The 27,064-nt window shown below is 53.5% G+C and overlaps 1 protein-coding gene across 1 annotated transcript in view; it reads right to left on the reverse strand.

Moving 5' to 3' along the window:
• The window catches only part of LOC135173238 (deleted in malignant brain tumors 1 protein-like), a 40,210-nt gene that overhangs the window by 4,804 nt on the left and 8,342 nt on the right, over positions 1-27,064 (reverse strand). The window contains exons 7-18 of the mRNA XM_064139992.1: positions 26,753-26,961; positions 25,454-25,626; positions 23,519-23,907; positions 22,331-22,602; positions 20,796-20,967; positions 9,920-9,927; positions 8,976-9,288; positions 4,650-4,970; positions 3,015-3,333; positions 2,804-2,828; positions 749-899; positions 278-489 (exon numbers count right to left, since the gene is read on the reverse strand). Of these exons, the coding sequence (XP_063996062.1) occupies positions 278-489; positions 749-899; positions 2,804-2,828; positions 3,015-3,333; positions 4,650-4,970; positions 8,976-9,288; positions 9,920-9,927; positions 20,796-20,967; positions 22,331-22,602; positions 23,519-23,907; positions 25,454-25,626; positions 26,753-26,961 (2,564 nt within the window). The remainder of the gene's footprint in view (positions 1-277; positions 490-748; positions 900-2,803; positions 2,829-3,014; positions 3,334-4,649; positions 4,971-8,975; positions 9,289-9,919; positions 9,928-20,795; positions 20,968-22,330; positions 22,603-23,518; positions 23,908-25,453; positions 25,627-26,752; positions 26,962-27,064) is intronic.

Genomic DNA, 27,064 nt, shown 5'->3' on the forward strand with positions numbered 1-27,064 from the left:
CAGCATGAGGATGGTGAGAGGCTGGAATGGGTTGCCCAGGGAGATGGTGGAAGCCTCATCCCTGGAGGTGTTTGAGGCCAGGCTGGCTGAGGCTGTGTGCAGCCTGCTCTAGCGTAAGGTGTCCCTGGGCATGGCAGGGGGGTTGGCACTGGCTGCTCCTTGTGGTCCCTTCCAGCCCTGACTGAGTCTGTGAGTCTATGATTTGGTTGCCTAACACCTCTACACGCACATTGATTTTGGAACCAGAAGCAACACACAGGCCTGAGTGGGGACTTACTTGTGTTGTGATCTGCTGGGATGGAGGCGTAGTGAGCCTGGAAGCCTCTGAAGCTGTGCCTAGCATCGCTGTGAAAGCGAACGGTCATCATGTTCGAAGAGGATGTGTATGTGGGAAGGGAGCCAGAGCAAAGCCTCCCCAGGAGTGGGGATGAGTGGAGAGGCCCATCATAGAGCTCAAGGTAGTCATGCTGGCATCCACCACCTTGCATCCTGGAAGGGAAAAGTCAGCACCTTGTCCAAGGCGTTTCAGGCAGCCTGGCTGTTGCCTGCCACGTGGTAAAATCTTTCAGCACTTGAAGTTTTCAAAGGTTTTATTCCTTTTGTGCACAGCTGGAGCTGAAAATTTGGAGCAGAAAATCCTACAGGAACCCAGATCTCTGGATAGGTTGCCCATTCCCAAGCAAGTTTTCAAACTCCTCAACTAGTGTTTGACTTTGTTACTTGCCCAGAGAAGCAGAGCTGTGCTTACTCAATGTCTCTGAAGGTGAGCAGGACTCGGAAATTGTTCTCTACTTGTATTTCCCACACGCAGTCAGCGTTGTCTGGGTAGCTTCCAGGGTAGAAGGGACTCTGCAGCACCCCAGAGGAATTTGAGGTTGAGCCACCACAAAAATAAGATGCTGCAGAAAGAAATGGAAGAGAATTTACTCACAGTGACCTCTACAAAACTGTACCTGAGCTGTAAGTGTCTCAGCCACAGCTTCTGTGTCCAGTTGTGGGCTCCTCCAGTCAAGAGAGATGTTAAGGTGCTGGAAGGTGTTTGGAGCAGGGCAGCAAGGCTGGGGAGGGGCCTGGAGCACAGCCCTGTGAGGAGAGGCTGAGGGAGCTGGGGGGGTGCAGCCTGCAGCAGAGGAGGCTCAGGGCAGAGCTGATTGCTGCCTGCAGCTGCCTGCAGGGAGGCTGTAGCCAGGTGGGGTTGGGCTCTGCTGCCAGGCAAGCAGCAAGAGAAGAAGGGGACAGAGTCTGAAGTTGTGCCAGGGTAGGTTCAGGCTGGATGTTGTTAGGAAGTTGCTGGCAGAGAGAGTGATTGGCATTGGAATGAGCTGCCCAGGGAGGTGGTGGAGTTGCCGTGGCTGGAGATGTTGCAGCCAAGCCTGGCTGGGGCACTTAGTGCCATGGTCTGGTTGGTTGGGCAGGGCTGGGTGCTAGGTTGGACTGGCTGAGCTTGGAGCTCTCTTCCAACCTGCTTGGTTCTATGGTTCTATGATTCTGAAAAGCAGATCACCTGCTGGCTGCAAATGACCTTCTGTATGACCTAAATCACAGCAAATATTTGTTTTTACTTCAGGTTTACTTTCATGTTGGATTTGGGGCTGCCTGTCCCATGCACGGTATCAGACTACCCTCTTCAGGCTGGATTGGTAACACCTTGAACCTTTCTGCTCTTCCTGAATAGACAGCAGCCATCCCCTTGGCTGCTCTGCTGCCTCGTTTTATTCCCCTCAGGACTTTTGAGGATAAGTTGGAAGTCTTCTAGGAAAATCTGTAATCTGAAGGTCTCAGACTGAAGCAGGCAGCCCAGGCTGCTGGGCTAAGTCTTACCTATATCTCATCTGCCCTATAAATGTAGCTGCAGAAAGGTTTTGTGATCATGGAGACAATTCTTATGTTAAACACACAGGTGATCCTAAAACCTTTCCTCATAGGAAGGGAAGCACCAGGTCTGAACTTAACAGGTGTGAGATGCAAAGGCAGCAAGCACCCATTTCACTTTCCTGCACAGTGCAGCACTCTCCTCTCAGCACTGGGATTTGGGGATACGAGGCTGCTCCAAGCTTGGGAGCATCAGCTGCACCCAGACACTGAAACCTCTTCAGATGAGATGGGACAGGCTTTCAGGTGCCTTCAATTTCGTACTGTTTCCTCCTCTGAATGGTCAAGCTCTAATCTAAAATCCCTTTTCTAAGACAAAAACAGCAGGTGAAGATCCAAACAACTCCAGTGTGCAGAACAGCCACCAAGGTACACAGGGCAACACCTGAACATCACCCTGCCAATACGCATGTACGAGGGTGAAAGGTAGACATTAAGACGTTTCCTAAGTCATGACCAAGTTGAAGAGCAGAGCAAGAAAGTGGTCTGAGCAGAGCCAACCAGCAGAAGTGCCAAAGAGCCATCAGTGAAATGCAAGGGGAGATCACAGCCTGCCTGGGGATCCCTGTGGAAGTGTACAAGGAAATGGGTGAAAGCCCAACGTGAGGAAGCCACACATGAGAAAGGTGAGAAGAGCCACAGATGAGCATTACCTGATGGAGGTGTAGGACTGGTCTCAGGAGCTGTGCATGTGGAGGAAGGAAGGACACAAGTGAGATTTGTTGCTCAATTGAGAGGAGCTGGGGAACAGGCCTGGCTCCATACAGGGACGTGTGGCACCATGATGGGCATTGCAGTGAGGAGGGGATGGGGCTAGAAGGGGGTGGGCAAAGAGGACCATGAGATCTAAGGAGCAGGTGTGTGGGGACAGGAGTTACCTGTTGAAGGAAGACGTAATGTGGTGGTGTCTGCTGGATCTGCGGATGCAAACAAGAATTTGTTGGCACCGAGAGGCTCTGCACACACTCAGTGTCTCTCGTGTGCCCCAGGAGCAGCTTGTGAGCAGCCAGCCCGGTGGCCTGGTGCATCCTGCCAGCGAACATCTGCCATTCCTCTGAGGTGACCATCATGGCTTGTTTCATTCACACAGCACCCTGCTCCCTGGACAGCAGCCCCCTGCCCATCGAGCTGGGTTCCTGTGCTGCCCACGCACCTGCACAGACGACACTGGCATCCTCGTGGTGCCTGCAGTTGTGCAGGCCCCAGCCGTGGTGCCGGCACAGCTGCAGGGAGGCTTCTTCCCCGTGGCACTCGACGTCGTCCAGCAAGATGCGCCCGGAGCCGAGGCCGAAGCGAGCGCTGCCCGGGGCGGCCAGGGCATGGCCGCAGCCCAGCTGCTGGCACACCACCTGGGCGTCGCGCAGGTCCCAGGAGTCGTCGCACACCGTGCCCCATTCGCGGCCGTCGCTCAGCTCCACGCGTCCCTCGCAGCCGTGCCGCCCGCCGGAGAGACGCAGGCGGCTGCCTGGGGTGGGGCACCAGGCTCGGGGTGAGGGCCCCTGCAGCCTGGCCCCCTGCGCTGCCCAGCTGGCAGCCAGGCTGCCTGCATGGCTGCTGCCAGGCCGGGGATGGCTCTGTGGAGCAGGAGTTACCTGTCGAGGTTGCCCAGGTGGTGGTCGCTGGAGCTGCGGAGACAAATCAGTGTTGGTTAGCACCGAGAAGGGCTCTGCACACGCTCAGTGTATCTCGTGTGCCCCCAGAGCAGCTTGTGCCCAGCCAGCTCCTGTGCCGTGGCACTTCCTGCCAGTGAAAGTCTGTTGTTCCTCTGAGGTGATCATCAGGGATGGTTTGTTTCACACAGCACCGTGCTCCTGGGGCGGGAGGCACCAAGAAGTGGTGCCATTGAGAAAGGCTGTGCAGACATGAGTGTGTGTCTGGCACCCCAGAGCAGCTGATCTGCAAGGCGCCCTGTTCCGTGGCACCTCACCGCGAGTGGCAGCCTTTCGTTCAGCTGAAGTGACCATCAGGAGCTGTCTGCTTCACGCAGTGCACGGGAGGGCAGGGACTGAGGCCTCGACCCGCATAGGCAGCAGGGAGAACCTCCCTGCCCAGGGATCTGCTGGCACGGCCCACAGGGCCTGCCAGGGGGCAGAGGTGGTGCAGGCATGGGGAGCACTTGCAGGGAAAACTTCTGCAGACGTTGCCTGTTGCCCACCCCTGAGGGGGATCACTCATAGGCTCTGCAGATACCCTGGGCAGAGGGGAGCTGCAGCCATGAAGTGGGCAGGCTCAGCTTGTCATGTCTCCCTGCTCTCCTCTCGTGCTGGGGCTGGCTGCAAGGCTGAGAGAGAGCAGCAGTTACCTGCTGAGTGTGACGGTGGAGCAGGAGTGGAGGTCTGCGCAGCTGCAGGGAAGAAGAGAGGGAGAGTGAAGTGGCTGCAAATGCAGACGAGTTGTGGTGATGGATGGACATGGAGATGGACAAGAGAATGAAGGTTTGGAGCACTCCTGGGGTGGGACCGTGGGGCTCTGTCTTGGCTCTGCCTTCTCACCCCAGCCTAACCTCTCTGCAGTGCTACTGCTTCCTTCCAGAACATGGTCCTGCAGTCCTGCTGTGTGCCAGTGCACCAAGCGCCTACACCTGTGAGCCTGGAGAGCCTGCCGTGCCCTCTGTGTGCCAAAACAGGGCCCCTGCATGGCTCCTGCTTCCAGCAGCAGGCAGCAAACATCGCCAAACGCAGCTCTTCTGAGGGAGGAAGGTGCAGCTGCTCCCAAGGGAGGGCACTGCAATGTGCCTTGTAGGATCTGCCATTGAGCTGGGTTCCTGTGCTGCCCACGCACCTGCACAGACGACGCTGGCATCCTCGTGGTGCCCGCAGTTGTGCAGGCCCCAGCCGTGGTGCCGGCACAGCTGCAGGGAGGCTTCTTCCCCGTGGCACTCGACGTCGTCCAGCAAGATGCGCCCGGAGCCGAGGCCGAAGCGAGCGCTGCCCGGGGCGGCCAGGGCATGGCCGCAGCCCAGCTGCTGGCACACCACCTGGGCGTCGCGCAGGTCCCAGGAGTCGTCGCACACCGTGCCCCATTCGCGGCCGTCGCTCAGCTCCACGCGTCCCTCGCAGCCGTGCCGCCCGCCGGAGAGACGCAGGCGGCTGCCTGGGGTGGGGCACCAGGCTCGGGGTGAGGGCCCCTGCAGCCTGGCCCCCTGCGCTGCCCAGCTGGCAGCCAGGCTGCCTGCATGGCTGCTGCCAGGCCGGGGATGGCTCTGTGGGGCAGGAGTTACCTGTTGAGGTTGCCCAGGTGGTGGTCACTGGAGCTGCGGAGACAAATCAGTGTTGGTTAGCACTGAGAAGGGCTCTGCACACACTCAGTGTATCTTGTGTGCCCCCAGAGCAGCTTGTGCCCAGCCAGCTCCTGTGCCGTGGCACTTCCTGCCAGGAAATTCTGTTGTTCCTTTGAGGTGACCACCCTACTCACAGGGCAGGAGGCACCAAGAAGTGGTGTCAATGAGAAAGGCTGTGCAGACATGAGTGTGTGTCTGGCACCCCAAAGCAGATGATCTGCAAGAGCACCCTGTTCTGTGGCTCTTCACAGAGTGGGGGAGGTCTAGGCTGGATGTTAGGAGGAAATTCTTGCCAGAGAGAGTGATTGGCATTGAAATGGTCTCCTCAGGGAGGTGGTGGAGTCACTGTCCCTGGAGGTTGCCAAGCAAAGCCTGGCTGGGGCACTTAGTGCCATGGTCTGGTTGATTGGCCAGGGCTGGGTGCTAGGTTGGGCTGGATGAGCTTGGAGCTCTCTTCCAACCTGCTTGAGTCTATGATTCTATGATTTTATGACTCCTTCCAGTGCAATTAGATTTGGGAAAGGGGAACTGGGGTGCTGGGGTTTGAGCAGAATGGAATAGTCTGAGAAGTGAGAAGAACAGCAAGAATAAGACTAGGGTCACTCTGATAAGAGGCACAGCTGCAGGGAAGTTGCCTTGGGTAGAAGCTGGGAAAGTTTAGCTGCTATCTTGTAGCTGAGCTGTGCGAGGGGGCCTTGAATGGGGGCAGGCTGGTCAGCCCTGGGAACAGGCAAAATATTGTGGCTAGCGGAGCCTGTCAGAATTACCTACGTATCACCCATTCCACTATCTAATACCACACTTAGCTTCAGTACAGGGATTGGCCTTCTATGTGTAATACTGGCATCAGCTCGTGTCTTTCTGGTCTCCTGCATGGCCTTTGAGCAACCCAGCACTGGGGCAGTAAGCAGCTCAGTGGGTGACAGTGGACAACTTAACCTGATGAGCTGTACTCTGCTGTGCCGGTCGTCATTTCCATGCGGGTTGTATCTGCCAGGGAGGTTGTCTCTAATATGGTGCTTGATGGCAGTGATGATGTTGTCTCTAGTGTGGAGGATGCCTCTGGCGTGGAGGATGCCTCTGCTAGGGAGTTCAGAAATGCTGTGCTGGTGGCTCCTGCTGTGAACGGCACTGCGGTGCTCATCTCTGCTGCAGAGGACCAGAGTGCTGTGGTTGCCTCTGCTGCAGTGGTTGGTTGTGCTGCGGTGCTCATCTCTGCTGCAGAGGACCAGAGTGCTGTGGTTGTCTCTGCTGCAGTGGTTGGTTGTGCTGCGGTGCTCATCTCTGCTGCAGAGGACCAGAGTGCTGTGGTTGTCTCTGCTGCAGTGGTTGGTTGTGCTGCGGAGCTCATCTCTGCTGCAGAGGACCAGAGTGCTGTGGTTGTCTCTGCTGCAGTGGTTGGTTGTGCTGCGGAGCTCATCTCTGCTGCAGAGGACCAGAGTGCTGTGGTTGTCTCTGCTGCAGTGGTTGGTTGTGCTGCGGAGCTCATCTCTGCTGCAGAGGACCAGAGTGCTGTGGTTGTCTCTGCTGCAGTGGTTGGTTGTGCTGCGGAGCTCACTGCTACTTCAGTGGTTGTCTCCTCTCTCATGGTCGTGCCCACTGGGGAAGCTGTCTCTTCTGTGAGGGCTGTTGACTCTATGACGGTTGTCTCTGCTGGAGTGGTAATGTGTTCTGTAGTGGTTGTCTCCTCTAATGAGGCCATGTTGGTTATGGAGGCTTCCTCCAGTGTTGAGGGTGTCAGTTCTGTAGTGTCTTTTTCTGTGAGTATAGAAGAACACCACCCAAGTAAGGACCATGCTCATGCAAGGGGTACACCTACAAGCTCAGTGCCTCAAAGGATGAAGTGAAATCAAGACCAAGTACTCTGATGGCATAGTCCATCCTGCCTGGGGGTCAGTGAAGGGAATGGAGGTGGGTAGTAGTCAATCAAAATCTTTTCTTGAAAGTAGTATATCCAGGTGGTGACAGCAGGGACAGGTACTGATGTGGCATCCACTGCCAGCCACAGGACCCCACACCTCAGGCATGGCCAGAGGCTGTTCTCTGCATGCTCCTGTCACAGAGCTAGGAGGTACGTCTGGTTGCTGGCAACAGTAGAGCTTGGACCTACCACAGTTGTGGATGCCTTTCTGCAGGGGACTGGGTCATTCCTAGGAGCAGCCTAGGCAGTGGTTGTGGGGTGGTGCTTGGCACAACAACAGATGGATCAGCCCAGCACCAATCATCTGTTGAATCTGGCCAGTTGGTTGTGGGCACTGGGGTATGAATGCAACTGAGAAGCAAACAGCCCTTAAGGTAGCACTGAACGCAGCACGTGTGTGGTGGCAGAGTTGCCAAGGCAAGTCTGGGAGATTTCAGTGCAAAGCCCTGATGAAGCCAGAATTTCCTGCTAGCATGGAGCTCCCTGGGCTCCTGCTCCCTGAGAAAAATGGGGAAAACTACAGTGTGTGTATAAAACACCTGAATGACCTCCATGGCTCAGCTGGTGACCATCTGCTGCTAACACAGGAGAAAATAACATAAACCAAGAATTAACTTCTCTTAAAAAGCAAGGGGAAAGTGGTATCAGAAGGCAGCACAGTGACACAGTACTCAGAATGGATGGGTACTGCTGAAGGATGGACCTGAACTTGAAGGAAAACTTCAAAACCACAGAAACGATGCAAAGTGAGCCATCAGCTGTGGCAGTGTGGCAAAATTGTTATTGCCTCCATGACAGCCTTAAGGACTGCCACGGAGAGATGGGTTCCACCTCACCCCCTTCCTCTCTGATGAGCACTGCCTGTCGTAGAACCATAGAATCAATCAGGTTGGAAGAGAGCTCCAAGCTCAGCCAGCCCAACCTAGCACCCAGCCCTGCCCAACCAAACAGACCATGGCACTAAGTGCCCCAGCCAGGCTTGGCTGCAACACCTCCAGCCACGGCCACTCCACCACCTCCCTGGGCAGTCCATTCCAATGCCAATCACTCTCTCTGCCAGCAACTTCCTAGCAACATCCAGCCTAGACCTGCCCTGCCACAGCTTCAGACTCTGTCCCCTTCTTCTCTTGCTGCTTGCCTGGCAGCAGAGCCCAACCCCACCTGGCTACAGCCTCCCTGCAGGCAGCTGCAGGCAGCAATGAGCTCTGCCTTGAGCCTCTTCTGCTGCAGGCTGCACCCCCCCCAGCTCCCTCAGCCTCTCCTCACAGGGCTGTGCTCCAGGCCCCTCCCCAGCCTTGCTGCCCTGCTCCAAACACCTTCCAGCACCTTAACATCTCTCTTGAATTGAGGGGCCCAGAGCTGGACACAGCACTCCAGGTGTGGCCTGAGCAGCATTGATGCAGCTTCACCTCTACCCTTGACTTACTCTCTGTGTCAGTGCTGAGTGATTAGGTGGAATGGGAGTTCTGTGCACTGCAGTGCATATCTCACCCCTGGGGCTTTTAGTTGCTTTGCACAGACAGAGTCAGCACAGCTCTACACCACCCTAGGGAGAAAAACAGGAGTCCATGCTGGTTCAGTGGGGTCGGGGGAGTGACAAGGCAGGGCTGCTGGGCAATCAGACTCTGTCCTGAGGACAGGGAGTGACAAGGCAGGGCTGCTGGGCAATCAGACTCTGTCCTGAGGACAGGGAGTGACAAGGCAGGGCTGCTGGGCAGTCAGACTCTGTCCTGAGGACAGCCTTTCGAGAGGCAGTGTCCTCTTCCACAGACACAGCAAAGTAGAAAGATTTAGACATGCATCTGCTCTGTCTGCTGTAGCTTTCCACCATCAGCCCCAACTGAATGCAATCTTCCCTCAGGAGAGTGGCAGAACCAGTTAGAAAAGAGGAATGTGGCAGCACCTGAGCAGACAACGCTGGCGTCTTCGTAGTGGGCGCAGTTGTGCACCCTCCAGCCAGAGTGATTGCAGCGTGCCAAGGAGACCTCATCTCCCCTGCACCTCACGTTGTCCAGCAGGATGGGGCCCGAGCCTGGCCCGAAGTAAGCGCTGCCCAGAGCTGCAATGGCCTGGCCACACCTCAGCTGCCTGCACACGACCTGGGCAGCAGAAAGGTCCCAGTAATCATCACAAACTGTTCCCAGGTGTCCTCTGTAATAAATCTCCACTCGACCTTCACATCTGTGCCTTCCGTTCGCCAGCTGGAGAAGGTTCACTTTGGGAGAGAGCAAATGGAGCACAAACACAGTCAGACAAAAAAGACAGGGAAGCCACAAAGCTGGTGAAGGGTCTGGAGCATAGATCTATGAGGGGTGGCTGAGGGAACTCGGGTTGGAGAAGAGGAGGCTGAGGGGAGACCTTCTTGCTCTCTAGAACTACCCAGGAGGAGGCTGGGGCAATGTGGGTGTTGGTTTCTTCTCCCAGGTAACAAGCAATAGGACAAGGGACAACAGCCTCCTGTCTTGGAAGAGGACTCTCCTGCTAGGTGTAAGAGAGCAAAGAGATGCTGTAAGCAGATTTCAGTGTTGACACTCTGGAGAGCAGAAGCAGTGTGCTGCACTCGACACGTTTTGCCTTTCTGCCAGATCCATGTTTAGCTTCTTACTAAACTCTGAGTAAGTCACCCAGAGCAAAACAAACCTGAGAAGTTACCAGCTGTAGGATTTCTTCACACCAGCTAATTTCCTGTCCTTGGAGCAGAACAACAGCCAAGCCAGTGTCCAAAATAAATTTGCCCCTATTTGTTTCAGTCTATCTGGCAGTTCAAAGGGAGAAGCTACAGAAGTGCCCCTTGGCTTGTCTCATCAAATACTGCTTCAACACCAACAGTTTTGAACCTCACTCACTTGCAGAGCTGGCAAGCAGTCAGAGCAGGATTAGGGAAGCAAAGCTGATTTAAGCCACTTCTATCTGCTTTCAGTCAGGGTCTCTCATCACCCTGAGAGCACAACCATCAGCTGGGTGTGAATTCGGTAGGTTGAGTCCTGCCTCACACTTTGGAGGTGTCAAAAGAACAAAAGCTTGTGGTTATAGAAACACAGCACTTACTCTGACCCAGGGGGCAGGGGCTGGGGAACACAGCCAAGAGCACAGAGAAGAACAGGAGCAGCCAGAGAAAGTTGATCACCAGGCAACAGGAGGGTTGATGATTGAAGTATACATGATCATAAAGATGCTTGAATTACAGAATCATGGAATCTACCAGGTTGGAAGAGAGCTCCAAGCTCAGCCAGCCCAACCTAGCACCCAGCCCTGCCCAACCAACCAGACCATGGCACCAGCGACTCCACCACCTCCCTGGGCAGCCCATTCCAATTCCAGTCACCCTCTCTGCCAAAGAGCACTGTTAGAGGAACCAAAGAGCACTGTTAGAGGAACCAGCGAGCACTGTTAGAGGAACCAAAGAGCACTGTTAGAGGAACCAGCGAGCACTGTTAGAGGAACCAGAGAGCACTGTTAGAGGAACCAGAGAGCACTGTTAGAGGAACCAGAGAGCACTGTTAGAGGAACCAAAGAGCACTGTTAGAGGAACCAGCGAGCACTGTTAGAGGAACCAAAGAGCACTGTTAGAGGAACCAGAGAGCACTGTTAGAGGAACCAAAGAGCACTGTTAGAGGAACCAAAGAGCACTGTTAGAGGAACCAGAGAGCACTGTTAGAGGAACCAGAGAGCACTGTTAGAGGAACCAAAGAGCACTGTTAGAGGAACCAGCGAGCACTGTTAGAGGAACCAAAGAGCACTGTTAGAGGAACCAGAGAGCACTGTTAGAGGAACCAAAGAGCACTGTTAGAGGAACCAGAGAGCACTGTTAGAGGAACCAAATGGCACTGTTAGAGGAACCAAAGAGCACTGTTAGAGGAACCAGAGAGCACTGTTAGAGGAACCAAATGGCACTGTTAGAGGAACCAAAGAGCACTGTTAGAGGAACCAAATGGCACTGTTAGAGGAACCAGAGAGCACTGTTAGAGGAACCAAATGGCACTGTTAGAGGAACCAAGCAGCACTGTTAGAGGAACCAAAGAGCACTGTTAGAGGAACCAAATGGCACTGTTAGAGGAACCAAAGAGCACTGTTAGAGGAACCAAATGGCACTGTTAGAGGAACCAAGCAGCACTGTTAGAGGAACCAAAGAGCACTGTTAGAGGAACCAAAGAGCACTGTTAGAGGAACCAAAGAGCACTGTTAGAGGAACCAAAGAGCACTGTTAGAGGAACCAGCGAGCACTGTTAGAGGAACCAGAGAGCACTGTTAGAGGAACCAAAGAGCACTGTTAGAGGAACCAAATGGCACTGTTAGAGGAACCAGAGAGCACTGTTAGAGGAACCAAATGGCACTGTTAGAAGAACCAGAGAGCACTGTTAGAGGAACCAGAGAGCACTGTTAGAGGAACCAGAGAGCACTGTTAGAGGAACCAAAGAGCACTGTTAGAGGAACCAAAGAGCACTGTTAGAGGAACCAAAGAGCACTGTTAGAGGAACCAAAGAGCACTGTTAGAGGAACCAGCGAGCACTGTTAGAGGAACCAGAGAGCACTGTTAGAGGAACCAAAGAGCACTGTTAGAGGAACCAAATGGCACTGTTAGAGGAACCAGAGAGCACTGTTAGAGGAACCAAATGGCACTGTTAGAAGAACCAGAGAGCACTGTTAGAGGAACCAGAGAGCACTGTTAGAGGAACCAGAGAGCACTGTTAGAGGAACCAAAGAGCACTGTTAGAGGAACCAAAGAGCACTGTTAGAGGAACCAAATGGCACTGTTAGAGGAACCAGAGAGCACTGTTAGAGGAACCAGAGAGCACTGTTAGAGGAACCAAAGAGCACTGTTAGAGGAACCAGCGAGCACTGTTAGAGGAACCAGAGAGCACTGTTAGAGGAACCAAAGAGCACTGTTAGAGGAACCAAATGGCACTGTTAGAGGAACCAGAGAGCACTGTTAGAGGAACCAAATGGCACTGTTAGAAGAACCAGAGAGCACTGTTAGAGGAACCAAAGAGCACTGTTAGAGGAACCAAAGAGCACTGTTAGAGGAACCAAAGAGCACTGTTAGAGGAACCAGCGAGCACTGTTAGAGGAACCAGAGAGCACTGTTAGAGGAACCAAAGAGCACTGTTAGAGGAACCAAATGGCACTGTTAGAGGAACCAAAGAGCACTGTTAGAGGAACCAAATGGCACTGTTAGAAGAACCAGAGAGCACTGTTAGAGGAACCAGAGAGCACTGTTAGAGGAACCAGAGAGCACTGTTAGAGGAACCAAAGAGCACTGTTAGAGGAACCAAAGAGCACTGTTAGAGGAACCAAATGGCACTGTTAGAGGAACCAGAGAGCACTGTTAGAGGAACCAAAGAGCACTGTTAGAGGAACCAAAGAGCACTGTTAGAGGAACCAGCGAGCACTGTTAGAGGAACCAGAGAGCACTGTTAGAGGAACCAAAGAGCACTGTTAGAGGAACCAAATGGCACTGTTAGAGGAACCAGAGAGCACTGTTAGAGGAACCAAATGGCACTGTTAGAAGAACCAGAGAGCACTGTTAGAGGAACCAGAGAGCACTGTTAGAGGAACCAGAGAGCACTGTTAGAGGAACCAAAGAGCACTGTTAGAGGAACCAAAGAGCACTGTTAGAGGAACCAAAGAGCACTGTTAGAGGAACCAAAGAGCACTGTTAGAGGAACCAGCGAGCACTGTTAGAGGAACCAGAGAGCACTGTTAGAGGAACCAAAGAGCACTGTTAGAGGAACCAAATGGCACTGTTAGAGGAACCAGAGAGCACTGTTAGAGGAACCAAATGGCACTGTTAGAAGAACCAGAGAGCACTGTTAGAGGAACCAGAGAGCACTGTTAGAGGAACCAGAGAGCACTGTTAGAGGAACCAAAGAGCACTGTTAGAGGAACCAAAGAGCACTGTTAGAGGAACCAAATGGCACTGTTAGAGGAACCAGAGAGCACTGTTAGAGGAACCAAAGAGCACTGTTAGAGGAACCAAAGAGCACTGTTAGAGGAACCAAACGGTGCTGTTAGAGGAACCAAATGGCACTGTTAGAGGAACCAAATGGCACTGTTAGAGGAACCAAAGAGCACTGTTAGAAGAATCAAATAGAACTGTTAGAAGAACCAAACAGCACTGTTAGAGGAACCAAAGAGCACTGTTAGAAGAATCAAATAGAACTGTTAGAAGAACCAAGCAGCACTGTTAGAAGAACCAAACGGCACTGTTAGAGGAACCAAACAGCACTGTTAGAAGAATCAAATAGAACTGTTAGAGGAACCAAGCAGCACTGTTAGAAGAACCAAGCAGCACTGTTAGAAGAATCAAACGGCACTGTTAGAGGAACCAAACAGCACTATCAGAATAACCAAATAGAACTGTTAGAAGAACCAAATAGCATTGTTAGAGGAACCACAGAGCACTGTTAGAGGAACCAAAGAGCACTGTTAGAACCACCAAATAGCAGTGTTAGAGGAACCAAAAGCAATATTACACAGGCAGGGCACACATGTGTGCATATACTCTGGCATAATTGCACCCCTAAAGGAAACAAACCAAGTCTCCCTTAAGTCTTAGATCAGACTTCTGCAACTGGCTCATAACATCCTCATGGACACAATTCCCACAGTGATACAAGGAGCTCCAGACAAGTGAGAGCCTATGTCAGTGAAAGGAACATTCTCATCAGTCACCCTGGTGATCAGTTCAGCAGCTTAGCAGAGCAACACTGTGCTGTTTCCTTCACCCAGTTCCCCTGTAACCACCTGCTCAAACCAAGAGTGGCATGAACACAAATGTGATTCCTGTCCATGGAATTAAGAGAGGTTCCCAACATTCTTTACAGTCCTTTTTCTGTGCCCTGAAATGTATCTCAGTGCTTTACCTGATTTGGCCTCCAGAACTGCTGAACCTATCAACAGCAGCCAGGTCAAAACCACAGCGGTGCCCATCTCACCAAGCGGTGCTGCCAGCAAGGACAGCCACAGTATATACTCTCTCCTGCTGAAGGGGAGTGGCTCTAGAGCTTTCTCTTTCCACAGCAGGACAATAAAGCAAAGACAGCCCTGTGGTCTGAAACAAACAAACAAAGGAATGTTTGATTTGTTATTTCGGATTTAGTAACTTCCTGGGTTATCTGGGAGGGTAATATCTCAAGAGCAACATTTTCCACTGCCTGGAAGGCAATGTTTGTGCTGCCATAGATTTCACAATCATCTCAGTGCACAAAGAAAATGATCTCCTCTCCAAAAAAAGAGAAGAGAAGAGAAGAGAAGAGAAGAGAAGAGAAGAGAAGAGAAGAGAAGAGAAGAGAAGAGAAGAGAAGAGAAGAGAAGAGAAGAGAAGAGAAGAGAAGAGAAGAGAAGAGAAGAGAAGAGAAGAGAAGAGAAGAGAAGAGAAGAGAAGAGAGAATCAACCAGGTTGGAAGAGACCTCCAAGATCGCCCTTCTCTGGACACCTTCCAGGACCTCAACATCTCTCTGCAATTCAGGAGCCCAGAACTGGACACAGCACTCAAGCTGTGGCCTGAACAATGTAGGGAACAGGGGAAGAATAACCTTCCTTGCCCTGCTGCCCACACTGCTCCTGAGCCAGCCCAGGATGCCATTGGCTCTGCTGCCCACCTGGGCACTGCTGCCTCAGCTTCAGCTCCTCTCTGCCAGCACCCCCAGGGCCCTCTCTGCCTGGCTGCTCTCAGCCACTCTGGCCCCAGCCTGTAGTGCTGCTTGGGGTTGTTGTGGCCAAGGTGTAGAACCCTGCCCTCGGCCTTGTTCAGTCTCATCCCCTTGGCCTCTGCCCACCCATGCAGCCTGGGCAGGTCCCTCTGCAGGGCTCTGCTACCTTCCAACAGCTCCACAGCTGCTCCTAGCTTTGGTTCCGAATGATGAATCTCAGTGTTTTCTGGCAGGGTTCTTTGCTGGGTCTGGGGAAGGCAGTGGAATCTTGAAACTCCAATGGGTTTCCCCCAGAGGAGTAATAAAAATGCTTCATAACTTGGTGGCAAATCTCTCTAGGGAGCTGTGAAGAGCTTACAGTTTCAGCAGACTTTAAATGACATAATGTGAGACCTGATGGCCCTGATCAAGTTTGACTGGGGGCATCCTTGAAGAACCTTGACCCTGATGTAAACACCTTCAGCTCTGATAGCAACCCATTTGTGGGTTGCCTTTTGGGCACTCCTAAGTTCAAGCCAAACCCCTATTCACTGAGAGGGTGTTAGAGTGCAAGAAAGTGTCATAGAATCATAGATTCAGGCAGGCTGGCAGAGAGCTCCAAGCTCAGCCAGCCCAACCTAGCACCCAGCCCTGCCCAACCAACCAGACCATGGCACTAAGTGCCCCAGCCAGGCTTTACAAATGTGTGAAGACAATCAGAGCCAACTGACAACTTGTGTGAAAGCTACTCAAAAGGGAAGGTTCAGGTTTCTGTTAAGAAGATCCCCTGGCTCACTCTGTGTAGTGAGAATTCCAGCTCTGCCATTCCTTGAGTCCCAAGCTTTCCCACAACATGGAATAATGCTGAATTCTCCTCCATCGCTCCTGCCAGAGTGGTCACTTCCCTCTCTTTCTGTGTTTTAACCACTCAAGGAGAAAAGCTGACAGTCAGCCCAGCACTGGCGACCAAAACATTGCTCCTCACCTGATTCCTACCTCTTACATCTTGGGTGGCCTCATCAGGAGCTACCATCTGTGGCACAAGAGCTGCCACACACAGATGTATTGTCTCTGGCAGCAGTCATCAAGGATGAAAACTAAAGTCCAGGAGCTCAAGGGAAAATGTGAATGACTTGTAAGGTCTTCCCACAAAGGAAGAAGGAAGTGCAAATCACCAGAGGCCAAAGATAATGTTGGAAACCTTGAAAGTGAACGTTGAGAAGGGTAAATATGCTTCTTTTTTGTACAAACAGCCACATTAGCACATGAATGAGGAAATGCAGGCAGCAGCAGGTGTTTGCTGTTCATATTGTGCTGGTTTTGACACCTTGGCAAGAAGGAGAGCAAATGCAGTGTGTGTGGCTGGCCAATCAAACACTACCACCAGTGAAGCAGCAGTAAGAGATGGACAGCAAATCATCTGCAAGCTCTTGTGACAACTGTAGGGGCTGGAGAGGAAGGGGAGCACAGAAGTGATTGCAGGTGGTTCAGGTGACGTGTCGAACTGCCCCGGACAGCTTGGCCAGCAGATGACTAATTAATTCTTCACTGCATTCTTCACCACTGAACCTCTCGCTACAAACATCAAAGCTCTCAGTAGTTCTGAGGGTCTCGGTTACCAGACAGCCTCTGTCCAGCAGGACTTGCTAAATGCTACCTTCCCATTAACTGGAATTCCTCAATAGGAGGAAGTTGCTGGCAGAGAGAGTGATTGGCACTGGAATGGGCTGCCCTGGGGGGTAGTGGAGTGGCTGTGGCTGGAGGTGTTGCAGCCAAGCCTGGCTGGGGCACTTAGTGCCATGGTCTGGTTGGTTGGGCAGGGCTGGGTGCTAGGTTGGGCTGGCTGAGCTTGGAGCTCTCTGCCAACCTGGTAGATTCTATGAGTCTATGATTCTATGTTGCACACTTCATCACAGAATGGTTTAGGTTGGAAGTCACCCTAAAGATCATCCCTGCCATGGGCAGGGACACCTCCCACTAGGTCTGCACCAGCCTTGTCCAGCCTTTTCTACATCTTTTCTGGTGTGCTACATCCTCTGCCCTTGTGGCACCAGCAACAAATCCTGCCTTGCCAGTTCATCTCACCGGTTGTGTGCTGCAGCATATGTTTGCAGGACACTTCTTGCTGACTGTTCCAGATGGTGATGTTATTTATCTTTGTGATAATCTTAGCTCCAGCTGTGTCAAACAGACCCTTGCAGTCCATGTAAATCAGACATGCTATTTATCTCAACATAGAACCATGGAATGGTTTAGGTTGGAAGGCATCTGAAAGCTCATCCAATTCCAACCCTCACTGCAAAGAACCCTTTCCTAACATCATTCTCCCCTCTGCCAGTTCAAAACTATTCCTCCTCCTCCTCCTCCTGTCATTAGCAGACCTTGTCAATAGTCACTTCCCAACCCTTCTATAGCCCTCTTCAGATACTGGAAGCCCCTCCAAGGTCTCCTGGAAGCCTTCTCTTCTCTCAGCCTGGCCTCTGAGTAGAGCTGCTGCAGCCCTCTCAGCATCTTGGTGGCCTCCTCTGCACTGGCTCCAACACTTCCATGTCCTGCTTGTGCTGAGGGCTGCAGAACTGCCCCCAGGACTGCAGGTGGGGTGTGAGGAGAGCAGAGCCAAGAGGCAGAATCCCCTCCCTTGCCCTGTGCCCACACTGCTCTTGCTGCAGCCCAGCACAGGGTTGTGTCTGGGCTGCACTCACACTGCAGGCTCCTCTTGAGCTTTTCACCACCCCAGACCCCCAGGTCCTGTTCCTCAGGACTGCTCTCAGCCATTCCCCACCCAGCCTGGAGCTGTGCTTGGGATTGCCCCTGCCCAGGTGCAGGACCTTACACTTGGCCTTGTTGAATGCCATGAGGTTGGCCTGGGCACAGGTCAGCAGCCTGTCCAGGTTCCTCTGGATGTTTCCCTTTTTTCTAGAGAGTCAACTGTGCCACACAGCTTGGTTCCATCTGCACACTTGCTGAGGGTGCACTGATTGCTCTGTCCATGGCACTGACAAAGATGGCAAACTGCACTGGTGCCAGCACTGACCCCTGAGGGAGCCACTTGGCACTGCTCTCCAGGTGGGCATTGTGCCCTTGCTCACCACTCTCTGCCTGCCACCATCCAGCCCATTCCTTATCCAGCAGTGCTCCACCCAGCAAGTCCACAAGTCTGTGTCCCTGTTAACTCCACATTCCTGTGAAGGAAACAGGCTGCAGTCATGGTGTGTGAAATGCTTTTCTTTCCTGCTCTAAATTTACCTCCCTTTAAGTGAATCCAGTCCTTCTGTTCAGGTGTTCAGCAGCTGCTGAAGAGAAAGAAGCAGAGTGTGTGCTTCAAATACTCTGAACTGCACAGGAAAGCAGTGGATGAAATCCCTCTACACTGAGGTCCTAAGCATTCCTGCCAGGCACTTCACGTGGCAGACATTCACCCTGTGCACTGAGCTGAGATGCTCTTCCCAGCACTTCACCTTACTGATGCAAGATAAAACTTCTCTCCTCCTACCCCAGCTGGTTAGCTGCTGGGATATCCTTCCCACTGGCTGGGTAAGTCTCTTGCAGTAACATATTCCCGTGGTCCAGGACTTCTCCTGGCAGCTTGAAATACTTCTCAGCTCACTACTCTGCGAACGAAGCCTTGCCAAGCTCAAATCACTTTCTCCTCTGCAGGCTGTTGTCAGGTCCAGATGAAAGCCATTGAAAGGACAAGAGGTGATCCAGCTTTCACCTGTGATGCAGTAAGGCTACCCACAGCCTTCTGCACAGCAGGATGAGAGGCTGGACCCATGCACTGTGATGCACCAAGGCACCTTAGTATAACTTATCAGGCTCCCTGGGTCCTCCTGGGCTCAGTTATCTGTGCCAGGTTGAGCACACCAGTACAAAGTGATTTGCATCTGTGCAGTGGTGAGGCTGCAAGTGGGTCCCAACTGCCCACCACTGAGAGTTGGACCCACTGGGTTTACGAGTAGAGGATTCCTTGAAGGTGAGAGGAAAGGTTTTTGGCAGAGAGCTGACTCACCAGACAGGTGTGTTTAGAGCAATCCCCTCTCCAGGAGTGCTCTAAAGGAAGGGAAACATCAGGACACGAGGATGAGCCCAAGACAGCAAGCAACAGCTCCAACAGTTTAACAGCATTTTATATGGGAACAACTGAACCTGGGAGCTCTGCCTTGCCTTCTGGTGCAGCATTTGCACATCTCCAGTTGGGAGCTCTGGGGAAGATAGCTCTGACCAGCACAGGCACCTTGCAGGCAGCAGCATTCTAGCTCTGGCACCTTTCTGCTTCCTGATCACAATAACATTCAGCAACTAGAAGAAGAAGAAGCAGAGAAGTGCCAGCAAGCTATGCCCTGAAAAATTTGGTGGGGTGGCAATACCACAGCAGCAAGGCCACAGCAGGAGCAGGAGAGAGCAGAGAAGGCCTGGGAAGAGCAGGGGCTTTTCTGGGGAAGGAGGAAGCTCTTCACTCTGCTGAGCAGGCTGCTGGGTTCCTCTGGGGCTGGGCAATGGCTGGTCCACAGGAGTGAGCAGAAGGCAGGGCAGCCTCCTGGATTGCTCTGCCCTTCAAAGGTGGCTGTAGGCAGAGAGGACAGGAGGACCCTCCTCAGTTCTTGGTGCTCATATGTGGACAACAAAATCCATCTCCTTTTCCTGTGGTCACTGTCAGAGTCCCCCCTTGTGTGGTCCCTTCTCCAAAGCACGGAGAGGTGACAGGAGGTCTGCCTGGAGACACCAGGAAAAGGCAACTTGGAGGAAGAAATGGTGCGGGCTGCAGTGATGATTCCCGTCAGAGCTGCCCACATCCTTCTCATCAGGTCAGGACGTCAGCCCAGAGCACAGCTCACCTTCCTTACACGTCACTGCTTCGCCTCTGGCTCACCTCTGCCGGCCCCAACGAACTTTCCTCTTTCACAGCTGGCTAGAAAATGGGAAAGTTTGGAGAGGAGCATTTCTCAGCCCAGTGCTAACGACCTTCTGACCTGCAGCAAGCAGCTCCTCCCAGCTCCTGTTCTTATTTTCTGTGTGCACGGGGGCAGGAGCCAGCTCCCACTGCCACTTGTCTGCATTCTCTGTCCACTGCCACCCCCAGCACAGCTGCAGCAATGCCCAAGAGCAGGAGCCACTGCCTGGCAAAGCTGCCCCCTCAGGAGCCGGATTTGCCAGCCTGGCAGTGCCTCGGCTGGGAGTTCAGACACGCAGGTGGCGTCTTTGCAAGTGCCCCTCCCCCCCAAAAAGCATTACTCAAGCCCCTGCCTTTGTTTCTCTGCATGTTTAATTACATATTTCTGTAACAGATTTGATCCTACTCATCCTTTGGGCAAACTCTTGGAATTGGACTAGATTTTCCCAGAGAGGTGAGAGCCATCCCCCCAGACCCATGGGATTCTGCACAGGAGCAACTCCTCCGATGCAGTCCCTGTGCATTCACTGGCACAGGCTGCTCAGAGAGGTTGTGGGGTCTCCTTCTCTGGAGCCTTTCAAGGCCTGTCTGGATGTGTCCCTGTGTGGTCTGTGTTGGATAGGGTTGTCCTGCTCTGGCAGGCTTTGGACTGGCTGCTCTCCTTGGGTGCCTTCCAGCCCCTGATGTCCTGTGAGCCTGTGCATCTTCACTCATGGCTCTTCACTCAGGTATTTTCACCACAAGGAAACGTTTCTCTTGGACTGCTAGCTGCTTCCCAGGGTGTCTCCTGGTGCTGCACAGGTGGTCCATCTGCACATCAGCAGGGGCAAAAGAAGTCAGGTCTTCTTTCTCCAGTCACCTACAGCAGCCTTCTCAGCCAGACATCAACCAGCAGCTCAGCCGAGATGCTCTCGAGTCCAGTGTTGAAGGTGGTCGCTCCTTTGGATGCAGGGGTGCAAGAACTCTCTCTTCTTTAGGCCTTGGGTGTGTCTGGATAGAGGATTTTAAAGCCAAGCTCCTGTGTGGCAGTTCCATTGGTTCGTTGAGTGTTTCCTTGGTACAGCACAGCCTTCAGACCAGATCTGGCTGCTGGAACAGTCATGGAAGAGTTGCCCTCTACACGGACAGCAAAACCAAATCATGAAGCAGGGAGCCGGTGAAAAGATGCTTCCACCGGCAAGTCGTGGGCTGCTCCTCACATGATCTGGTAAGGGACAGGCTCCCGCAGCTTGCGCTTCAGAAGAAGCCCTCCTGCCGTGAGCAGAGCAGCTGCCAGCACCGCGGCGCCCACAGCCACCGCAGCAGCCTGGGAGCCAGCAGCAGGCGCTGCGCGCTCGGACTCCGCTTCCACCTCGGTGTCAGAGAGCAGCTCTGTGCACAAGAGAGAGAGAGAGAGAGAGAGGCTTAGATTTGTTGTCCTGACCCAGTCAATTTCAAAGGTAATTAGGCGAAGTTCAGTCAAAACGTTGCAGTGTGGATCAGGTCAGAAGCTAAATGCTTCTATTACACACTGCTTGGCAAATGCTTCCGTGGCTGTGCCAGGCAAGTAAAGACAGTGGCCAGGAAGGAAAATGCAGCTCAGAGACTGTGGTGCTTTTACACTCTTAAGATCAAAAAATGCTGGTTTCTGACAATGGAAACAGCAGCTACAGGACACTGGAAAGAACAGAGCCTGAAGCTGTGCCAGGGCAGGTCTAGGCTGGATGTTAGGAGGAAGTTGCTGGCAGAGAGAGTGATTGGCATTGGAATGGGCTGCCCAGGGAGGTGGTGGAGTGGCCGTGGCTGGAGGTGTTGCAGCCAAGCCTGGCTGGGGCACTGAGTGCCATGGTCTGGTTGGTTGGCAGGGCTGGGTGCTAGGTTGGGCTGGCTGAGCTTGGAGCTCTCTTCCAACCTGCTTGATTCTATGGTTCTGTGATTTCCAAGGGGACCTGCATATCGATTGTCAACAAATAAGGGCCCTGCCAATCAGTCACAGACAGCCATGGAAAACTGGTAGCCAGTTTGGAGCCCCTGGGACAAGAGGGCTGTGGAGATGCTGGAGAGTGTCCAGAGCAGGGCCAGGAGGATGCTGAGAGGCTGCAGCAGCTCTGCTGTGAGCACAGCCTGAAAGAGTTGGGGCTGTGCAGGCTGGAGCAGAGGAGGCTCCCAGGGGACCTTCTTGTGGCCTTCCAGCATCTGAAGGGAGCTCCAAAAAAGCTGGGGAGGGACTTCTGGGGGTGTGAGGGAGTGTCAGGAGTGGGGGGAATGGAGCAAAGGTGGAGGTGGGGAGAGTGAGGCTGGAGGTGAGGAGGAAGTTGTTGAGCAGGAGAGTGGTGAGAGGCTGGACTGGGTTGCCCAGGGAGGTGGTTGAGGCCCCATGGCTGGAGGTGTTTGAGGCCAGGCTGGCTGAGGCTGTGTGCAGCCTGCTCTAGGGTAGGGTGTCCCTGGGCATGGCAGGGGCTTGGCACTGGCTGATTCTATGATTCTATGGTATAAATCCTGCAGGAGACATGTTCCAGCTCAGCTTCCCCCCCCAGAGCTGCATCAGTTGCCTTTTGACACGTGCAGGAGAAGCACTGGATCCAGACCGTGGTGCAGAGGACTCGTAAAGCTGCCCAAGCATTTTCATAAAGGACACAAAGTCCCCAGAGGAGTTAGAGCAGATCTGAGGGTCTGCCAGGACAGGAGCGTGTCAGAGCTGGTGAGCCATCCCAGCTGACATGCACACACCCAAGGTCCAGCTAGCCAAACTCACCAGCCCTCCTGCTCTGCGCCACACCTTCCCGAAGCTTGATGGGCCCCACCACGACGTTCACTGTCCGATGAGAAGAGTCTGTGCTCCTCCTGAGCCTGCTGACGCAGCCCTGGTAGCAGCGGGAGGCGTAGTCGCCGTAGCGGCACACCAGCAGCTGGCACTGCAGGTACACGGCCGGGTGCCGGCTCACGAAGGAGAAGGCGCTGAAAGCGAAGCGAGCGGTGGTGCTCTGCGGGGAGTAGTAAGAGGAGTAGGTTGGGTCCTTAACGCACCTGGGAAGACAGAGAGCTAATGCGTTAGCTGCTGTGAGCAGGAACACTCTGACCCTCTCTCTGTGCCACGTTTTGAGCTTAAACAGAGGATTATGGAGTGAGATGATGAAATCAGAATTAACCAGGCTGGAAGAGACCTCCGGGATCACCCAGCCCAGCCTAGCACCTAACCCTTCTCATCAACTAACCCATGGCACTAAGTGCCTCATCAGCCTCCTTTGGAACACCTCCAGCCACGGCCACTCCACCACCTCCCCGGGCAGCCCATTCCAGTGCCAATCACTCTTTCAGTGAAGAATTTCTTCCTAACATCCAGCCTGAACCTGCCCTGGTGCAGCTTGAGGCTCTGTCCCCTTCTTCTCTTGCTGCTTGCCTGGCAGCAGAGCCCAACCCCACCTGGCTACAGCCTCCCTGCAGGCAGCTGCAGGCAGCAATGAGCTCTGCCCTGAGCCTCCTCTGCTGCAGGCTGCACACCCCCAGCTCCCTCAGCCTCTCCTCACAGGGCTCTGCTCCAGGCCCCTTCCCAGCCTTGCTGCCCTTCTCTCAACACCTTCCAGCACCTCAACATCTTTATAGTTAGTGTTGAAAGGGATCTTTAAAGGTCCCTTTGGACAGGGACAGCTTCAGCTAGATCAGGTTGCCCACAGCCCAGCCCAACCTGGGCTACTTAGAGGCATAGGGCATCTACTGCCTTCCTGGGCAGCCAGGGCCAGTGTCTAACCACCCTGGGATAAAAAAGAGTCTTCCTTCTAGCTAGTCCAAAGCTCCAGGCTTTGCCAAAAAGTCTTCCTTGGAAGTATATTTGTGATGAGGATTTCAACCAACTCCTGCTGGCCCTAAATATCCTCCCTCACCAGCTGGGCTCTCCGAACCCCTCAAGCAGGCCCTGGCAGGCAGCTCCTCAGGAAGCCCTTACCCACTGCTGATCAGTTGGTAGGTTCCTGTTTCAAAGTTGTCAGGGTCAGGCGACGCCACACACGTGTCCACGGACAGCAGCAGGTTCGTGTCAGAGCTGTGAAGAGAAGCCTGAAGGAACAAATTCTGGTTCAGGTCGACGTAGTATGGGAAGCTCTGCACGGGCCACAGGAAGGATGAGGAGTTGTAGAAGGTCAGGTTCACGTCGTATCTGCCGTACTGGGTTTGGCTGACGTCCATGACGTCATCTGCAACGTACATGACCTGCACCCAGCTGTTCTGCAGCATTTTGCAGTGGATGTGGAAGTGAAGGTCCTGTCTCCTCTTGATGAGGTCACCAGGAGCAGGCACTCTGATCACGTTGGAGTAAGTGATGGTTTCACCGTTGCCCTGTTTGACACATGAGATGTGAACATCAAACGTTGAGGTGTTGGAAGGTGCCCAGAGCAGGGCAGCAAGGCTGGGGAGGGGCCTGGAGCACAGCCCTGTGAGGAGAGGCTGAGGGAGCTGGGGGGTGCAGCCTGCAGCAGAGGAGGCTGAGGGCAGAGCTCATTGCTGCCTGCAGCTGCCTGCAGGGAGGCTGTAGCCAGGTGGGGTTGGGCTCTGCTGCCAGGCAGCCAGGGACAGAAGAAGGGGACACAGCCTCAAGCTGTGTCAGGGCAGGTCTAGGCTGGATGTGAGGAGGAAGTTCCTGGCAGAGAGTGATTGGCATTGGAATGGGCTGCCCAGGGAGGTGGTGGAGTGGCCGTGGCTGGAGGTGTTGCAGCCAAGCCTGGCTGGGGCACTTACTGCCATGGTCTGGTTGGTTGGGCAGGGCTGGGTGCTAGGCTTGGAGCTCTCTTCCAACTGGTTGATTCTATGATTCTGTCCTGTCTAGATGTGTTCTTTTCCGACCTGAGCCAGATACTATGGTCCTGCTCTGGCAGGGGGGTTGGACTCAATGATCTATGGAGGTCCCTTCTAACCCGTAACATCCTGTGAGCCTGTGATCCCATGCAGTCAGCATTCACAGCAGACACCTGCATGTGCCAGGTGCCAGCAGGCATCAGAAAGAACAGGTTATACTCAGCCCCACCAGTGTGTCATAGAACCAGAATCAATCAGCTTGGAAGAGACCTCCAGGCTTATCCAGTCCAACCTAGCACCCAGATGAGACTGTTCACTTAACTGCTTCCTATGACTTGTTCCCAAGAACACCACTGTCAAACAGACACAGGGATTACCTACAGCCTGGGAAGGATGAGTAGGAATGTTTAACAAACCACAGGGAAGTGATTGTGTCCTTCTGCTTGGCACCTGTGAGGCTGCACCTCAACTGCTATGTTCACTTTTGGGACCTTGCTACAGGAAAGCCATTGAGGTGCTGGAGTGCATCCAGAGCAGGGCAACAAAGCTGAAGGTCTAGGGAGTAAATCTTCTGAGGAACAGCTGAGGGAACTGGGATTGCTTAGCACAGAGAAGAGGAGGCTGAGGGGAGAGCTCATTGCTCTCATCTGCAACTCCCCCGAGAGAGGCTGTAGTGACATGGGGGTTGGTCTCTTCTCCCTAGTGATAGAACAAGAGGCAATGGCCTGAAATTGTGCAGGGAAGGTTTAGGTTGGATATTAGGGAAAAAGTCTACACTGAAGGTCAGGCACTGGAACAGGCTGCCCAGCAAGGTGATGGAGTCCCTGTCCCTGCAGGGGTTCAAGGAGCGTGGCACTTGGGGACACGGTTTCACAGCTGAGGTGGTGTTAGGTGGAAGGTTGGACTCAATCTTAAACATCTCTTCCAACCAAACCAATCCTATGGCAGGCTCCAGAATCAGAAGCTGCTGCTCTGTCTCCGAGGACCCAGTGGGCTGCATCACCCCTGGCAATCCGTGCCAGTTTCCCAGGTGCCTGTTAAACATCCACCCCCAGGCTGGGAGAGCTCTCCAAGCCGTGCTGACACCAACCTCTCTGCGGGTGCCACATCGGTTGTAGGGGATGCTGAAGGCCACCTCAGCTGCTGTGATGGTTGGCCTGCAGGCAGAGTCAGGCAGGCTGACGTTCCACACCGAGTAGCCCTGGAGCTCCAGGTAGCGTCTGTCCAGCGCCGCGCGCATGGAGCTCGACTGGCACACCAGGGCTGGGGGAGGAAAGGAGCACACGTTAGGAACGCCCTGCTGGCCCAGAGGGCCAAGGGCATCCCGGGGGCATTGAGCAGAGTGTGTCCAGCAGATCCAGGGAGGTTCTCCTCTCCCTCTGCTCTGCCTGGAGAGACCCCAGATTGAGTATCGCCTTCAGTTTGGGGCTCCCCAGTTGGAAAGGGACAGGGATCTGCTGGAGAGAGTCCAGCAGAGGGCTAGGAGGATGATGAAGGGACTGGAGGGCACTGCCTGATGAGGAGAGGCTGAGGGCCTTGGGGGCTGCTTAGTTTGGAGAAGAGAAGACTGAGAGGGGATTGAATCAATGTCTATAACTATCTGAGTCTGGATGTGTTCCTGTGTGCCCTGAGCTGGATTGTGTGGTCCTGCTCTGGCAGGGGGTTGGACTGGATGATCTCCTTGGGTCCCTTCCAGTCTCTAACATCCTGTGAGCCTGTGAGTTTCTGCTGCTTGAGGTTGTTGTGGCCAAAGTGCAGAACCCTGCACTTGGCCTTCTTCAGTCTCATCCTCTTGGTCTCTGCCCACCCATCCAGCCTGGCCAGGTCTCTCTGCAGGGCTCTGCTACCTTCCAACAGCTCCACAGCTGCTCCTAGCTTGGTGTCATCTTCTGACTCACTGCTGCTGGACTCAATCCCCTGCTCCACATCATCAATAAAGATATTCAATAGGACTGTGTCCCCAGCACTGATCCCTGGGGCACACCACTAGTGGCAGCTGCCAGCTGGATGTGGCACCATTCAGCACCACTCTCTGGGCCCTGTCCTCCAGCCAGTTCTATATTGCTGTCCATAGCTGTAGATACTGTAACTATCTGCTTGTATATTGTGCTAAGCTGGGAACATGAAACTTCATTCCTTAAGTGCCATCCAGCTGAGCCTAGTCTGGGTGATTTCATTGGGGGGGAGGGGGAAAAGGTAACTCTCAAACCATCACATTCTTAAAATGGAAAAGAGAAGTACTGTCTGAAAGTGATTGGTCAACAAGCAGCAGGAATGTAATCTGTCTGGGACTGCTGCAGCAGCATTAGCAAAGGCTGATTCAGCAAATAAGAGCAGGCTATAAAGACTTCTGGGCAGAGAAAGCACTACAGACAGAGCAGAAACTTACTGGAGGTCTGGTCTGCTGGAAAGGACTGATACTCAGCATGGAACCCTCGACTGGAGTATCTGGAGTCACTGTGAAACCTGACAGTCAGGAGGTTTGAGGATGATGTGTAAGTGGGGCGAGAACTAGAGCAAACTTTTCCAAGCAGAGGAGAAGTGTTGGGTAGTCCATCGTAGACCTCGATGTAGTCATTCTGGCACCCACCCTGCAGCCTGGGGAACACATAACAAAAGGAATTGGGTGACCTGGGGGCTCTGCAGCCTGCAGAAGAGAAGGCTTCAAAGGGACCTTGGAGTGGCCTTCCAGGATCTGAAG

Source organism: Pogoniulus pusillus, chromosome 3, assembly GCF_015220805.1.
Source record: "Pogoniulus pusillus isolate bPogPus1 chromosome 3, bPogPus1.pri, whole genome shotgun sequence".
NCBI lineage: Eukaryota > Metazoa > Chordata > Aves > Piciformes > Lybiidae > Pogoniulus > Pogoniulus pusillus.